Raw genomic sequence first — 16,347 nt, forward strand, 5'->3', positions numbered from 1 at the left:
CAGGACAATGACTCAAAGTCAGAAAAGCAAGCGCCCAGCTGGTGTGAGTTATTTTATTTCTGTCACATCATTCCTTACTCACTGTCTTCGTCAGGACAATCCTCTGCTTGTTTGGAAAGACGAACATGATACATATCTCTCGGAGATTATTCGGTTGGACGGACGCGGTGAAAATGCAAGGGACTCGTGTGCAGGCTGTTGCGCCAATCCTGCAGAATTCCGATGTCAGGATTGCGATGACATGCAACTGTACTGTGGTACATGCTCACTGGCAAATCATGCCCGGTCTCCAACCCATCGCATACAGGTATGTGATCTCTTATGAGAAACATGAAATATATTGATTGTTTTGCAGCAATGGAATGGTATATTCTTCGAGAGCTCTTCCTTGAAGACGCTAGGCCTTCGAGTGCAACTCGGGCATCCCATCGGTCAATCATGCATCCTCCCGCAGCCGGCGTTTAACGACGACTTTGTGCTTATAGACACGAACGGAATACACGAACTAGGACTGGACTTTTGTGGTTGCGAGACATCCGAGACACATGTTAAACAACTCCTTCGTCACGGATGGTTCCCTTCCACGCCAACTAAACCTAGGACAGTGGCAACATTTCGACTTCTGCATTACTACCAAATCTTATCCTTCGAGTCGAAGGCATCAGCCTATGAATTCTACCATTCTCTTGTTCGACTCACGGATAATACAGGGATGATGAAACGCATGCCGGTACGCTAATATCTACATTTGTTCCTTCAGTCTCTTACTGTCTACCTTAGGACCGCTATGAAGGATTCATGTGGATGGTGCATAAGTGGCGGCATCTCACAATGTTGAAACATTTCGGACGTGGCCACGATCCCAGTGGCGTAGATGGTACATCGCAGGGCGAATGCGCTGTCTTGTTACTTGAGGGTCTTATATAGAAGCGTGTAAAAATGCAGTGACAATCACAACTACACTTTCATAAGACTAAAAGTTGCCAGCTCCTCAAGTCCACGGTCAACGGATTTTTGTTACTTCTCGGTTGATAACGTGTCGTTCGTGGGTGGTCAAAGAGTAAACAAGTTACCTCTATTTGTTTGAAGAAACTATATAGAAATGCAACTGTGGATTTGTCGTGGATACAAATATGATAGGTATGTTTCACCCTAGTAGGTCGTGTTTCAACCTATGAAAGTCTGTTTCAACTTTGTCGTGTTCTCCTGTTTCGTGTCTCTCTAACCGTAAAAGAGAGAGGTATTCGTTAAGTATACGTGGAGCTTAGCTCAATAAAATAGTAATAGCGAGCAACCTAGTTAATCGTATAACTGGAAGTTACTTTGTTGAAATGATACTTGCACCCTCACTATGTCTTGCCTTAATCTCACTCTCAAATAGTGGGATAGGTTTAGAGTGGAAGTTTAACTTAAATCGTACTTCACCGGCACTTTGACTATGTCTTGCCTTAATATCACTCTCAAATAGTGGGATAGGTTTAAAGTGGGAAGTTTCAATGTCTTCTAGGCACCAATGGCCTGCACTTATGTGTAAAGTGGGAAGCTATATTCACAGGGTGTAAAATGGGCTCCTTTTATACCTTTTTGGAGGCCAGATTACTAAGCATGATTCATCACATGGATTGGTAAGAATGTGCTTACAAACCATACCATTTGGTGTGCTGAGTCAGCTTGTTTACTAAATACATTATAAACACAGTGCTATCTTACAAAGCATGATAAATCAAAGGTATGAGTCATCTCATGGATTGGTAAGATTGTGCTTACAAACCAAGCCTTTTGGTGAGCTGAGTCATCCTGGTTACTAAGAAGATTATAAATACAGTTGCAAGTCTTACAAACCATGACGAATCAATGACAAAACATGATGAGTCAGGCTGAATCCTTACAAATCACCTTATTTCCCAGTCACATGACCTGATTAAAAACATGATCAGTCAGCTAGTGAGAAAGTCTGATGAATAAGCCAAGAAAAATAGAAAGAAATGGAAGGTCATAGAACAAAATAGAAATACATAGAAATCCCCGTGTATGATACGAGAAATGAAACACGAGAAACGAGGCTTCAGAAAACAGACTGATGAATCAATGGAAAATGATAGAATCACTTGGTGATATGGTAGAGTACAGTTCATTATACCTTCCTTATCTTTTGTATAGCACACATGTCATGGTATGAACTGCATACCATGCATGACAGCGCGGTGCTATGTCCAGCATGCTCGCAGCCAGGGAAGAATTTACCTGAGGGTTGGCAAAATGCTTCGAAAGCAAAATGGTGTGTTGTACCACAGATATTGATTCACTAGGCTGATGTCTTTAGGTGGTTGTATGCAGTATTTTTAGCTATTGACGCAAACTTTCGATTGAAAAGGCGGAACGTATCGAGCGATCACGCAGACCCAAGTCTTTCGAGTGGCTGGTCATATTTTGTCGAGGAGAAAGAGTACAAGGCCTTCCTGGCCGAACATCTCACTGAGGCGCAGGAGGTATGTGACCGTTTGGTTTAATCAATTGACGTGTACTCACACTATCTTACAGAAAAGTACATGTTCGAGCCACAGCGCTGTCAACATGGCAGATACAAAGCAGGCACAAGGGCTTGCTGCTATGCAGCTCGAAATGCTCAACGTGTCGTACGATATTGCGTGCCAATGGCACAAAAACCTCTGGGCCCGCATGAAGTCCTTTCCTCGATCCCATGCCTTGGACCATCTCACCAAGTATATACGCTTCTTCGTGCCAAAGTTCCACCTCCCCGCACATGTTGCAAAATGTCAGACCGTCTTCTTGTTCAATTTCATGCGTTATGTCGGCCGGACGGATGGTGAAGCCCCGGAGAGGGGCTGGTCGAATATCAACCCTGTGGCATCAAGTACGAAAGCGATGGGTCCTGGTTGTCGTCGTGACACGCTGGACGACCATTTTGGCGATTGGAATTGGAAAAAGACCGTCGGGTTGGGCGCGTCTCTCCTGTACAAGATGAAGGATGCTCTAGCTGAGAAGGCTGCGCATGCACTCGCATTTGAGGAATTTGACGCTGTCATCACTCCCGAGCATCGTTCTGCATGGTTAGAAGAAATGCAAGCTTGGGAAGATAATCCGAATGACACATCGATCTCTAATCCGCTCGAGGCCAAAGCCATGGGTGAGTATTTTCCGCCACCAAAGTGACCTTGGACTAATGATTTTGTCTAGCTATAACGCAAGCAGGAGTAAGGCTAAAGCTCGCGGAGCTGGAGGCCGAGGACCTTCAGCGAGGTATAGACTGCTCGTTGCACCCACAAATCTCACCTAGTGTGCTTATTGCTTCAGGCATAGACCTGGAGTAGGAACAGTGAGCATTTGCCCTTTGACGGCCACAAACAAGCTGACATACTTTCGAAGGCATTGTCTGGCCAATATCGCCGAGTCGATGGGTCAACATGCTACCGACACGCAGAAAGGCAGTCTCACGCAGATGCGGAACTCGCTTCATCGTAGGATCGATATGTGGCGACGCACACAGGTCCTTTACCTCCCGGCCGTTCAAGGCCTTATTGATCAGGCAGCCACGCGTGAAGGCCACGAGAACGCCGAATGTATACACCTCTGGTTACCTTCAGAACTGAAAACCAAGCCGTGCGATCCACGCCTACAAGAGGACGAATGGGAATTGCGCTACGCGCAGGCTCACGATGCGCTAGAAGAATTGCGGCAGTGTCTACGCATTCACTGCTCCTTACTGACACTCAAAAGGGAATGGGTGCGTGGTCAAGGCGCAAATACCCGTGCTCAGAATGCCCTTGCCTGCATCCACCGAAGGCGTACGGCCTGCGTGAAATGTTATCGGTCAGCATGGATGGCGCTCAAGAGCCTAGCTACAATCATGAAGAAGACCAGTTGGCAGGGCAGGTTGCAGGAATTGGCCGACACTCATGTCAAGCCCCTCGTGGACCCATATGCTACTGGCGAAGGGAGACGTCATGTATCGTGGATCTGGATGATGGATGGCGTTGACCATGGCAATGAAGGTGACAACGATGGTAAGCACTCGTCGTGGTCTATATTTTGCGAACTAACATACTATAAGGTGTACGAATTGAGTGGTGCAAAACCCGTGCGAGGGCACTGCGGTGGTCGGAAGAGGTCGAATTACTCACGGAAGAGATGCGCAGGGTGCTGGAATTTTTTACCTGGCAGCAAACGCGGTGGGAAGAACAGGGAAAGGCATGCGTTGGGGAGTGTGCCGCTGACATTGAAGGTTTGCGAGCTTATGCTGCCCGACAGGCTAACATCCGTCGCAGGCTTGCAGACCATTTTCGGGTGCTGTGGGCACCCTTTCTTTCGCTGGAAGGTCCCATTGACCCGCCACCTCAGTTGGCCGAACATTCGTTACCAGACCTCATGATTCCCGACATTCTCTAACCTACTTCTGCGCTGTACCTGATCGATGTTCCTAGCTAGTAGTGTACCTGATATTCAATCCATCACCGGCTGTTATTTGACATTCGAAGTGAATTAAGTTGCCGAAGACTCGACTGGAAAATTGACCGAAATACAAATGACCGAGCTGCAAAGTAATTGACCGAGCTATATATACTATAGGACTGCTAACTAGCATGTTTTAATGCATCACAAGAAGGCTAATTAGCATAGTTGATGCATCACCTCTGACTGGTAGTTAGCAGACTTGATGCATCATAGCTACAGGGACTGGTGGATCTGTGCAAGGTATTTTGGGGCCAGCGGCTATGCTGTGACATTCGCGGCGATCACTGGTCATCGTCAAACTCAAAAATGACATCTAAAGATCCCTATCTTTTTTGTCATCGATAGTGGAAAGTTTCCTGCACATTAAAGCCCAACCCGGGGAATTGGGAATTGTTTACCACATTTCAAGGTGCAACCGTCAACTTTACCCTGACTGTGCCGGCAAGCTTACATGCGTTCAATTCGTTGTCTGCTAATGAGTGAAACGAAAGCGTGCCACGAGTTTGGCAAATCAACTTCTTGAGAGTAATCACGGGGCCGTGACCCCTCATCCAGATTGCCAGTTGATCACTGTACCGGTTTCAATCAACGTACATGTGTCCAAATAGGGACACGAGTTCCCGTAAACATAAATCAGAACTTGAATGCCCTTGTAATCGCTGTTACGAGGTAGGATGATCAAGTGATCATAGGCGAGCATAAGGGAAGTCCTAGCGATAATCTCAACGGGAAATTGGATACATGTTTCGTGCGAGGGCGGGGAATTTGAATCACGTTTCATTCAAGGCACATCTTACAAACCAAACGGATCGAATTGTTGGCGTGTAAAACAGGATGGAACGCCCATATAAGTTATTGAAGCGGCAAGGGAGCAAGGGTAGGGTTGCGATAAGGACGTAAGCAATGGGTCTGGTACCAGTGGAATATAATGTGATTGCTTGATCGAAGGCGTTGGTACTCGCTGCCATTGAGCCAAGTCATACGGTGATGGATCATTGGCTCTAAAGGACGCATTCAATGGAAGAGAACGAAGGGGCTAGACTCGGTGCTTATGATCGGTCACCTGCCACGGCGTCGGCTAGTGCAGGCTTGCTCTCGTAAAAGAGCTGGAAACACGAGTCTTCCACCGCTCGGACTCACAAATCGTTAAAGGATGCGGGGCATATACCGTCCAAGAGCACGTTGACTCACTAAACCTGCCACGAGCATGAGCTGCGAATCCAGATCTAGTTTGCAGGCGACATCGTTCAAGAACCTCAAACGTGAATATAAACGCAGGAACGTCGCCAAGGCAAACAAGCATCTCACCCTCACACAACTTCTCTGCCATCAGATTCAGAGTTCAGAATGAGCATCCATTCAAAAAAGTAAATCTGCAGTTCGTGAATTCGGGATGAAAACATGAGCTTACCATACATTTACCCAGGTCAGCGCCAACAAAGCCCCCGTCTTCGTTGTCGTTGTCGCAGTTAAGGCGGGCCCCTGATCAAGAATCAATGAGATCGACGCTACAATCATGTCTAGAGTGCCTTGACCGACACAATGAACATATGATCGGCAGTTACAGGGAGATCCTGGAGGTCCGCACCCGCATTACGGAGATTCTTGGCTGGTGTCAGCTAGAAATTTCTGCAGGGGATTCGGGCGCATGGGATAACAGCATTGATATTCAATCAATCGTCGATGATGAGCCTCAGACCATCACGCCAGTTGCGCTCCATGAACCCAATGTTATTTCACCACTGCTCTCCCTCTTGGCAGAGCCTCCAGCATTCCATGGCCGCCTTTCGGATCTAGAGTACAGTCCTTCACAATCTGTCGGGGACGCTCGTAGCCTGCAGGAGGGTGCAGATCCTCTCATCTGTCAACTTTCCCAGAGTAAGTTCTCGATGTTCTCAGTCTCCTCATCACGCTTACCGTGTGTTAGTAGGCCTACCGCTCTGCGGCACCTCTAGTTCCGCCAACGATGAGTCATTGGTACAAGACTTCATACCTCAACATGGCACGTACTTTGAGGGGCAGACCATGTCTGGCTCTTCAGCCGGATGCAATCAACAACTGCCTCTCCCTGTTGCGCAGGTCAGCCAACACAAAATAAAGTGCACCTGGTGCGGATGCTCGAGTGTTGTCATGAAGGCTAACATCGCTCGCCATGTGAATGAAAAACACAGACAGAGGGTTAAGGCTGCTTGCTCCAGCTGTGGAAAAGGTTTCGCGCGGCTGTATATGAAGCAGGGCCATATTTGTCGGGTCAGACGTAAAATTTCCTAGATCGTTTTTGACCTATGGGTCCCCAAATTCCACCGCTTTGATTTTGATATTCGTTGTCGAGCCAGGATTAGAGTGAGACCAGCTCAAAGTTAACATTGATGCAGTACTAAGTATACAACAACTTGAAGGCGCGTTGTTTGCACAAAGTTGGCGCAGTCACCAAAATGGACATGCCGGCGGAACAAGTCTATTATATTTGGCAATCGTGACTTGATCGGAACCTAGCAAGTATACAGCAGCACAGCTCGAGCCGCTCAGCTCGGGCCGCCACGTTTTAACTTCTAATTCGCATGCATTTGGCTTCTCTGAATCACCGTCCTTCCACCACGACTTGTTCTGCGTTTAGCGAGTCAACCGCATAAGTTCGTCCTGTCTCGAATGGTCTTTCCAATTTACACTTTGCGCGCCCTTGCAATTGCATCGTTCAATCCATTCACCCCGTCAGCCCTCTCTTGTCCGTTCCCCACTGTCCAGAATTCATCACCCGCTGTCCGCTTGGCAGATATATAACCTCCCACACGAAATCGGTGCACCGTCGGGCACACTTCATTCCAGCGTCCTTTGAGAGTGGCGGGCAGCTCGCCTGTCTGTACATCCCAGATAATAATGAGATCTCCTGAATTACTGTCCTTCCACCGGCCTGCGTTTGGCTGGTCAACTGTTGTGCCCGCGTAGGCGTGTGCTGTTTCGAATGGTCTGAGGGTGGCCGTTCTGATTTCCACTCCATGTAACTTTGCATTTGCATCATTCGATTCACTCACCGTTTGTCGTCCATATCAACTCCGAATTCGACAGATAGACATCATTATGGTGATCACTTTTCCTCTGTCGGCATCCCACATCCCCACTGCACCTTTCTTTCCCTGCTAACCAGATTTTTTTCGTCCAGAGACACCGTGACGTTTCTCCTGTGCGCACGTTATCGCCACACTATAAGCTAACTTCAAGATCTTCATATTGCCCAGTTCATGCAGTTCTCGCCCATCATTCGCGTTCAACTTTGCATCAAGCGCACGCTCTTGCCACAAATAACCACCATCCTGCAAGTTGTACCCGCAATTGCTACCATCAGTGTGTCAATACGAGCGTTTGCCATCCATATCGAAATGCGTCCAATTTCACCAGTCATAGTTGGATATCGCGCTTGGTCGGTAGGTGGAAGCGCACCTAGATGCGTTGTGCCTGCCTTCATGTACCCTATCTGGCTTTGAAGCTTGTTCTGTATACTGCGTTTACTACGCAGTTTGTGTCCCACGATAGTATTTCAAGACAAGAATAAACATTTAAATGGCACGTTTGATAGAGACTATTATCGCCCAAAGTCAAAATAAAGGCAGTCAAATTGGGGGGGTTGAAAACTTGACTCGGAATTCTTCTTTCGGCCGGGCAGACATAGTACTTCTTCGTATATGGGCGCGCAAACCCCTTTCCACAGCTGTCGCAGATGACCTTAACCTTCCGCCGGTGTGTCTCGTTCACATGACGAGTGAGGTTATCCTTCTTTACATATCTCAAGCATCCGGGCCAGGTACACTTTACTTTGCCCTGCACAACCGGGAGAGGGAGTTGTTGGTCACGTCTTGCTGAACAGCCTGACACGATCTGCCCATCAGAGTACGTGCCGTGCTGAGATAGGAAGGGTTGTGCGTCGAGCTCATGGCTGACGAGACTGGAGGTGCCGTAGAGTAATAGGTCTGGTTACACATGGTAAGCGTTTTATCAAAAGGCTGCGAGTGTGGCGAACTTACCATGCGAAAGTCGACAACCGAGCTCTGGCCGTGGTCCAGTGACCCCGACTGATCGACCATTCTCTTGGTCCGAGAGCTGGCCGTGGAGTGCTAGTGGCTGTGGCAAGAAGAATAGTTGGGTAGTGTCATGAACGGTGTCATGGCATTGAGTTCATCGAGTGCAACTGGCGTGATGGTATGAGATTCAACATCACCCATTGCTTGAATGTCAGCGGTGACATCGCATCCACCCGAATCGCCCGTGGTGACGTTTGACTGACAGCTAGCAAGAAGGTCTATAATGAGAGTGAGGCGCCTGACTGTCGCCCGTAGACTCAATGTGGATTTTCAGCCATGCCATGGCAGGTCATCTATCAGAACCACTGCATGAGCTTGGCCAGGGTGGCCTGAGATGGTGACCGCGGTAGCATTGCATGACTCATTGGCGACCACAGTTAACGATCCGGGAATGGTCATATAAACCATAGAAGTGCCCTGGTTCTTAAAATAGAGAGATATGTATATGATGTGCCAGCCTGGGCCCAGAACGCACCAAAAGTGGCGAGCGATCTTAATCATTGACGATTTTCATAACTACGTGCGTGCTGCACTAAGAATTTCAAACTCCGTGCTTCAACTTTGACCCAGTCCAGGGCCTAGATTTGAAGCAACGCTTTGAAAGCAAAAATAGGAAATTGAGCTACAACTCGAATAGACCCAGCCTTCATCACACAGACTGTGACAGCCGCGTCAAGGGTGAACCTGTGATCAGTGATCACCATTGTTGAACTCGGCGCGGTTTGGATCGGTCCCGTGCCTTTATTTATTTATGGGTCTCGTAGCAAGTTATTGATAGTCAGTCCAAGAGGGTACGTTCACTGGTGCCTTTGTAGCAAGAAAAAATCCAGAGAATATTTTAACGGCTTCGAATAGGTATTTTATGAAAACGAAGCGTGGAATTGGGGAATGGGTAGGTGAAAAGGTGAAAGAAACTTGAATATTTACATTGCTGCAGGGCATATGTGATCCTTCTTCATATACAAGCGCGCGAATCCTTTTCCACAGCTGGCGCACACAGCCTTAACCTTCCGCAGATGCGTCTCGTTCACATGGCGAGTGCGGCTATCCTTCTTGACGAATCTCAAGCATCCGGGCCAGGTGCACTTCACTTGGTCTTGACTGCCCTGCGCGATGGGGAGAGGGAATAGTTGGTCACGTCTGGATGAAGGGCCCGACAGGGTTTGCCCCTCGGAGTACGTGCCATGATGAGGTAGGAAGGGCTGTGCACCAAGCTCTTGGCTGACGAAACCGGAGGTGCCACAGAGCAATAGGTCTGTTGCACATGGTAAGCGTTTAAAGGAAATGCTGCCAATATAGCGAATTTACCTGGGGAACAATTATAGTGGGCAGGAGGATATGTAGCCTCTGGAAGCAATCCGATACCACCAGCAGATTCTGAAGGACCGCACTCTTCGTCCGAAAGCCTGCCATGGAGCGCTGGTGGCTGTGGCAAGGGCAAGAGGTCTAGCGGAGTTGACAATAGCGGTAACATAGCGTTGAACCGATCGAGCACAACTGCCACGATGGCCTGAGGCTCATCAACCACAATTTCTCGGAGGTAAGCGCTGCTATCACTTGTGCCCGAATCCATCATAGTGACTTCTGACTGAATGCTGGCAAGAAGTGCTGTAATGCGGGTGCGTATATCTATTATTTCCCTGTAAACGCGGATTATCTTGTCATTATGCCGGTCAAGGCACTCAAGACACGATTTCAGGCTTGATCTTATTGAATCTTGATCAGGGGTATGCCCTAATTGCGAAGACGATGCCGACGAGGGGATCATCAGCGTCGATCTAGACCTTTAATATAAATTATGGTAAGCTCATGTACTCATCCGAGTCCACAATGAGTAAAATAATCTTACTGTTGCAAATACATGCTCGTTCCGAACGCCGAATTGCAGATTCTGGATGGCACAAGAAGTTGCACAAATGCAAAATAACAATACTTACAAGCCTTTGGGAGATCCTTTCTTTTATATTCACATTTGATCCCCTTAACGCTCTCGTTGTGCAGCACCGTTTTAGTTTGTTATCGCTGTGCATGTCATCCCAGAATGGGCTTTCCTACTGATTTTAGCAATTAGTTTCCGAGTTTCTCGGTATCATGCCGCCACGGCTATCTTCATCACTCCCGATCACGCGCTTCCCCTGCGGCCTGTACATGTCAGATCATTGACCCGTACGTCAATGACCGTCAAGTGAGAATTCTTCGTTCTCTTATTTGAATTGGTGCGCTGCGTGTATCAGTTCATAATGGCATGTATGGCAATGGTCATCAAGCCAGAAGCGCTGCTATCCTGTGTGGGAACTTAAGCTGTTCCTACGTACTCGGATGCCACTGGGCGTTGAGACAACCCCATATCAACGGTAAATGGCACCGAGAATGAACGAGACGAGCCGCTGAAGAAGCGAAGTAAAGTGGAAAATGAGTGGTTATGTAGCACATATGATCAAAATGTACCAAACATTGTATGCATAGTAGTATTACGTTGTTGGTCAATCCTGCCAATAGAATTGGCTCCTCTCTGAAAAGGACGCTTCTAACGACAGCCCAGAGCTTTATTGTATCGAAAGACATGTCCTGTTTCTCGTTAGTTTTAGAACACGCCAACATTGCCAACATTACTAGTATGATCAATGGTTGTGCGAACTGCCATGAGTGGTTGTACTGGCTTCTACTGAGTGGTTTGGGCAAGGCACCGGCGAATGTGGCGGGTTAAGATAGTGTACTTTATTTGGACATGTCATTTGGACGTTTGCGGCAGTCCCCCCAGTAGAGTTGACATCGGCACCCACACTGATAAAAAAGGCAGTCGTTTGAAACATATACATAGCATTCGGTACTCGATATCGACCATCTATTGGACATCAGATATCTCATCGTGCTTGGATGCTGAAGGCGGGGCATGAGAAACGCGGCTCCGATAAACATATGTCCTGAGTTTGTGCCTCGGATCTTCAAATCGAAATTTCTACATAGAACAGCCAGCACGGGAGCCTCGGGGAAGCCCGTCGCCCAAACCAGCATTGCTCTACAGCAGTCCTGGAATTCCTCTGGGGTGCCTTGTGTGATATCCAGCGAGTATACAGCAAGAAATTTCCCCGTGCACATTGAACCCATATATGGTCGCGAGTCATAGGTAATCCATCGTGTAGTGTCCTAGTACACGGGAAAATTCCACCCGCACCGCAGTAGTGATTCTGGCTTGGTGGCTTATGGACCATGCATGTGATATGTTGATATTCGCCGCACGGCGTTTTGATGATCCTATGAAGACCTAGCCGTATTATACCGCAATCTAAATCCTGAAGATGTGCAGTGCGATGTCACGTCTGCCCGCCACGGCCATAAGGATTGAGAATCCAGACTCAGTTTGCAGGAGAAAGCTAGGGGGGGGCAAACATAACTTTGAGGGCAGGAATATTTAAAGGCCAGAAAGTATGCTCTTGCACTCACACGACGTCCCGTGCCATCCAGGATTTGTGAGAATTCGATTCAGCGTTCAGAACGAGCGTTTATTTTCGAATGTAAGGTCAATTTACGTGTCATAGACTTGGGACGAATAGATGAGCTTGCCATGAATTTATATTCGAGCTCCAGATCTTGGTGGTATCGGTGCTGGGGTAGGTGACAATGTCGCATTGAGGTTTTGAGTCAGCCTTAATATCTTGAGAGAATGCGCACCCGTCATCTTTAAATATATTGAACAAAATCTTACCAGGGTCTAGTGCGCCTCGTTGTCAGTGCCCTTTGAAACTTGAAATCAGATGACAATAATAACGCACACAGTACAATTTGTGGTTTCGTTACTGCCTCGTGGTTGCGACTCTCTAAGAAAAACAGGTTCAACTTACTTAGATAGTCTTCAAGTTGATATATTCTTTGTACGAGATGTCATACTATATGTGTAATCATGGAGTGAACGTGTTCTGCACTTTGTTGGCGATTTAGTGGTTCCGGAGGCACACACACAGTATGCCAGTGGGAAGATCGAAGCAGACGAGGAGCGAACTCTGGGGATATCGTTAATTACGACGCGTGGAAAGGATTTCTGACGGACTCATCATGTGGCGTGTCTTATTACCACGCCGCGGTTACGGGGTTATATAGCCCCATCGTTCTGTGCACAGTGCAGTGCACCTCCAAATCGACAGAAATTGTGTCTGGTACTACCTGACCATGCAATAGTATTCAGTTCTGCAACCCGATATCTGTTCTACACAACTCAGCTTTGTCATGCACCCTGCTTCGCCATGGGATTGAAATGGCCTAAAACAATCGCTAGGCGCCAATGTCTTCACACCTCCCGGTATCGATGAGATGTTATATCGGATACGCGTGTCTCGGACGACGACTAGTAAGGCATGCTATTACCCGCTGTGCGCTGATAAAGTTGTCTGCCTCTCCGGATGCGTACCTCATCGTCAAGCTGCATGCTCTACATCAATGTCGTTTACACTGGCGGATTCCATTGGACCAGACACGGATTGCTAGGGGAAACCCAGGCCAAACATCTAAGGCAGGAGGCGGCTCTATCTATCGAGACCGACTACAACATGCAGCAACAGCTACCTACGAACCAGGACTCCTGCCACAGACTCACCAGGACCCCCGGCACTCCCATGGAACCTCCACCCTGCTACACCGTGTTGGCAGCCCCGCTTGTCTCGATGAGAGGGTCGATCGGCTCCAAAAATCTATCAGTAAATACAACTGATCCAGTTGCGCTGTCAAGACACCCCAACACAGAAAATGCTGTCACCACTCTTGACGGTCCCACGCGCTATCGTGAGTAGTGGGCTTGTTTCTTCGTTTTGGATGTGTTTCATGAATGTATAGCCCCCTTTTCTGGAGATTCTGCTCGCCTGCATGCTTACTATTTGCGTGTGCTTAATAGTGCATTGTTCAAGGTCAGTCAGGTTGCGTTTAGCGGCCTTGATGATGATTATTGACCGAACAGCAGTATCATTCAAGTTCAGTCGGTGCAGCAGAACCTCAGATGATTATAGTCGTAACTTATCAGAGTCACAATCGCAAAAAACTTCGAATTGAACGCTGATAGAGACGCAAATTGTCACTACAACTCGCGTAAGTATTTCCATCCTCGAAATGCTCCCACTAACCGAGACACATAACAAGATGATATCCGCCAATCACAAAGACAAATAATGATCATCCCTTAGAACACCTACCTTGAATGAAGACACCTCGGGTCGACATCCCGCTCGAACACTGGGTACAGGCATACCTCTCATGCCAGATCCGTTGCCTCAGTTGAGCAGGCTCCATCACTTCCTCCCGTTCTTGCTGCAACTCTGAGATGAGTTGCATAAGATGTGCTTAGGGAGCATTACAATTGAAATCAGTAACTGAGCGGCATCCTCTCCCATCAGCATCGAGATGACCACACGAGAAGCAACCATCTAGAATCTTATTCGCGTTAGTGTATATTTTCTTTCTCGGTCCTTCGGAGACTCTTATATCTGACTCTGTGCATCCCACAGAGTACTCCACAAAGAATGACTTCGAAAAAAAATTAAAAATGGAGGCAGTCACATTGGGGGTGTGGAAAGCTCTTCTACATCTCCGCCAGGCAAATATGATTCCTCTTTAAATACGGGCGCGTGAATTTCTTTCCACAGACAGCGCAGACAGCCTTAACCTTCCGCCGATGTGTCTCGTTCACATGGCGGGTGAGGCCATCCTTCTTGAGGAACCTCGTGCATCCGGGCCAGGTGCACTTTACTTTGTGGCTAATCTGCACAATGGGGGGAGGGAATCGTTGGTCATGTGTGGATGAAGACCCTGACAAGGTCTGCCCCTCAGGGTACATGTCATGTTGGTGGAGGAAGGATTTTGCACCGAGTTTGTGGCTAATGAAGCCAGCGGTGTCGCGGTCTTGCCGCACATGATAAGCATTTAGAAGAAATGCTACGAACATAGGGAACTTACCTTGGGAACATTGACTGAAGGGAGGATCTGCATCCTCTAGCAGTGATCCCATATCCCCGACAGATTCCAAAGGACCGTACCCTTGGTCCGAAAACTGGCCATGTAACGCTAGTGGCAACAGCGGTGAAATATCATCGAGCTCATCGAGTGCAAATGGCGCGATGGTCTTAGGGTCATCACCGACGATTGCTCGGAGGTAAGCGCTGTCATCCAGCGTGCCCGACTCCGTCACGGTGACTTCTGACTGGACGCCGGCAAGAAGCTCTGTAATGAGGGTGCGAATCTCTATGATTTCCTTGTAAACAATGTTTAACCTGTCATTGTGTCGATCAAGACACTCGAGGCATGATTGCAGCGTTGATCTTGTTGAATCTTGATCAGGGGTATGTCCTAACTGCGAAGACGACATCGACGGAGGGGTTATTGGTGTCAATCTGGACCGTAAATGCAAATTCACGGTAAGCTCGTGCGTTTATCTCGAGCCTACGAACGCAAAGTAACCTTACTTTGGCAAACACGTGCAGATTTTGATCGCTGAACCGGTTGTAATGAGAAGTCGTTCGAATCCTTATGAATACTTTCTAGCCTTTGTAGTGTGGCCGTCGAAGTGGAAGTGCTTCGCTTCACTTCGAAAGTGTGGGAGTTTGATTGACCGGAGCTTCGTTGTACATTATATATACAACTCACAAAGGCAGTCACAGGTTCGGGCTCCCCTGGCTTTGCCTAAACGTAGGTAAATCCGAATAATCAGAGGTTCTATCTAGAATCTCGGTGTGAGCCCACAGCAGGCCAACGTAACCCAAAATATACATGCAGAAGGGCATCGCACCAGTAAGTGAGCCCAACTTTTCTCAGAACGGAACTAAACATCGAGTGCCCCGTGGCATTCCGGTGATCAATTATTGGCACTTGGTATTCCGACCCGCCTCTGAGTCACACTCTTTGCAGTGCAAAATAAACATCTAGTTGCACAGGACCAGATAGTATAGCCCCTGCCAGCCAAGGAACCAATCATGTTTTCCATTTCAGTTGTTTCAGGCTTCTTACTATGCCACAAGCTTCACCAACAATCAGCCATGACGTCACAGTAACCGGAGCGCTTCTCCCATAAGTTTAGTCACTGAGCCAACTTGGCAGGCGGAAACCACGTCCAACGCCTGGCTCACAAGGTCTCATCTAACAACTTATACCATTTGCAAAACTCGTAAGCTATAATATTTTTTACCCAATGAGACATGCTACGCGAGCAGTTGCCCCTTATTTTCTGAGCCCATTTTCCAGCTTACGATGCTTTGTCGCTCGCCCCTGTTTTATCTTCCGTGCAGACATGCATTTTCGAATGGCAACTCGTAAACATTTTGACTGCGCACGGGCGCAAAAGAGGTGTCGGATATTTGGGATGGCCTGTGTCACAGCAGCGTCTCATACATTCCCAATGGCGGTCATCAATGGGAGATTCGGGAACTCGCGGGGGTTCCGTGGCCTTAAACTTCTCACTGATGAGTACTCGTGGGCAATTTTCTAACGTTAATTAATAGCACAGCGGCAGCAACGTTGGATAACAGCTGATGCTAATTAGCGGTAGGCAACTTCCGCCGAAAATTTGCGTGAACGTTAACAAAGAGTAACATTAATGATTCTGGCTTCATGATGTACGGGTCATCATATAGATATACCGCTTTCTGCATAATTCATATAATCCAGCACTCATAACGAGCCATATACTATATGTCATCGAGTTGGAATTGTTCATACTGTGGCGTTCACTACCGGGCGTGGATGTAGCTAGGCGAAGAAGCAGGAAATTGGCAGCTGCTGTTGAGTAATTTAAGTATACTAGTATGGTGTGTAGTACCAA

General features: G+C 47.7%; 4 protein-coding genes across 4 annotated transcripts; 2 read left to right on the forward strand and 2 right to left on the reverse strand.

Moving 5' to 3' along the window:
* Positions 1–94: 94 nt before the first annotated feature.
* On the forward strand, positions 95–4,314 carry DEU56DRAFT_959507 (uncharacterized protein; the record flags this gene model as incomplete). Its single annotated transcript, XM_041359305.1, has 9 exons — positions 95–307; positions 356–730; positions 781–905; positions 2,201–2,278; positions 2,324–2,489; positions 2,542–3,148; positions 3,199–3,328; positions 3,388–4,025; positions 4,073–4,314. Coding segments are annotated over 9 exons (2,574 nt in total), but the record flags the coding sequence as incomplete, so codon positions are not given.
* Positions 4,315–6,023: 1,709 nt separating this feature from the next.
* On the forward strand, positions 6,024–6,656 carry DEU56DRAFT_916034 (uncharacterized protein; the record flags this gene model as incomplete). Its single annotated transcript, XM_041357820.1, has 3 exons — positions 6,024–6,351; positions 6,404–6,552; positions 6,645–6,656. 3 exons carry the CDS (start codon positions 6,024–6,026, stop codon positions 6,654–6,656), a joined length of 489 nt encoding a protein of 162 aa, XP_041205005.1.
* Positions 6,657–9,194: 2,538 nt separating this feature from the next.
* Positions 9,195–10,350, reverse strand: DEU56DRAFT_822267 (uncharacterized protein). Its single transcript, XM_041354143.1, has 4 exons — positions 10,153–10,350; positions 9,861–10,089; positions 9,405–9,807; positions 9,195–9,340 (listed from the first exon to the last, which is right to left on the reverse strand). The coding sequence occupies exons 1-3, from the start codon at positions 10,315–10,317 to the stop codon at positions 9,473–9,475; spliced, it is 729 nt and encodes a 242-aa protein (XP_041205006.1). The 5' UTR covers positions 10,318–10,350; the 3' UTR covers positions 9,195–9,340; positions 9,405–9,472.
* A 3,765-nt stretch (positions 10,351–14,115) lies between these two features.
* Positions 14,116–14,949, reverse strand: DEU56DRAFT_959513 (uncharacterized protein; the record flags this gene model as incomplete). The annotated part of the gene is made up of 2 exons (XM_041359306.1): positions 14,490–14,949; positions 14,116–14,435 (listed from the first exon to the last, which is right to left on the reverse strand). The coding sequence occupies exons 1-2, from the start codon at positions 14,896–14,898 to the stop codon at positions 14,116–14,118; spliced, it is 729 nt and encodes a 242-aa protein (XP_041205007.1). The 5' UTR covers positions 14,899–14,949.
* Between the last annotated feature and the right edge of the window lie 1,398 nt (positions 14,950–16,347).

The sequence above is a fragment of the Suillus clintonianus genome (genome assembly GCF_016758775.1).
Source record: "Suillus clintonianus strain FC179 chromosome Unknown DEU56scaffold_78, whole genome shotgun sequence".
Lineage (NCBI taxonomy): Eukaryota > Fungi > Basidiomycota > Agaricomycetes > Boletales > Suillaceae > Suillus > Suillus clintonianus.

Bases quoted from the DNA above. Each gene is read 5' to 3' on its own strand.
- DEU56DRAFT_822267 (XM_041354143.1), bottom strand. From the start codon at position 10,317: ATGATCCCCTCGTCGGCATCGTCTTCGCAATTAGGGCATACCCCTGAT. The intron at 10,090-10,152 runs CTTGCCAGCATT...AGCAGCGCTTAC, and splicing joins GCACCCGCATTACAGCACTT to CTCCGAGAAATTGTGGTTGA. The intron at 9,808-9,860 runs CAGGTAAATTCG...TACCATGTGCAA, and splicing joins TGCCCACTATAATTGTTCCC to CAGACCTATTGCTCTGTGGC.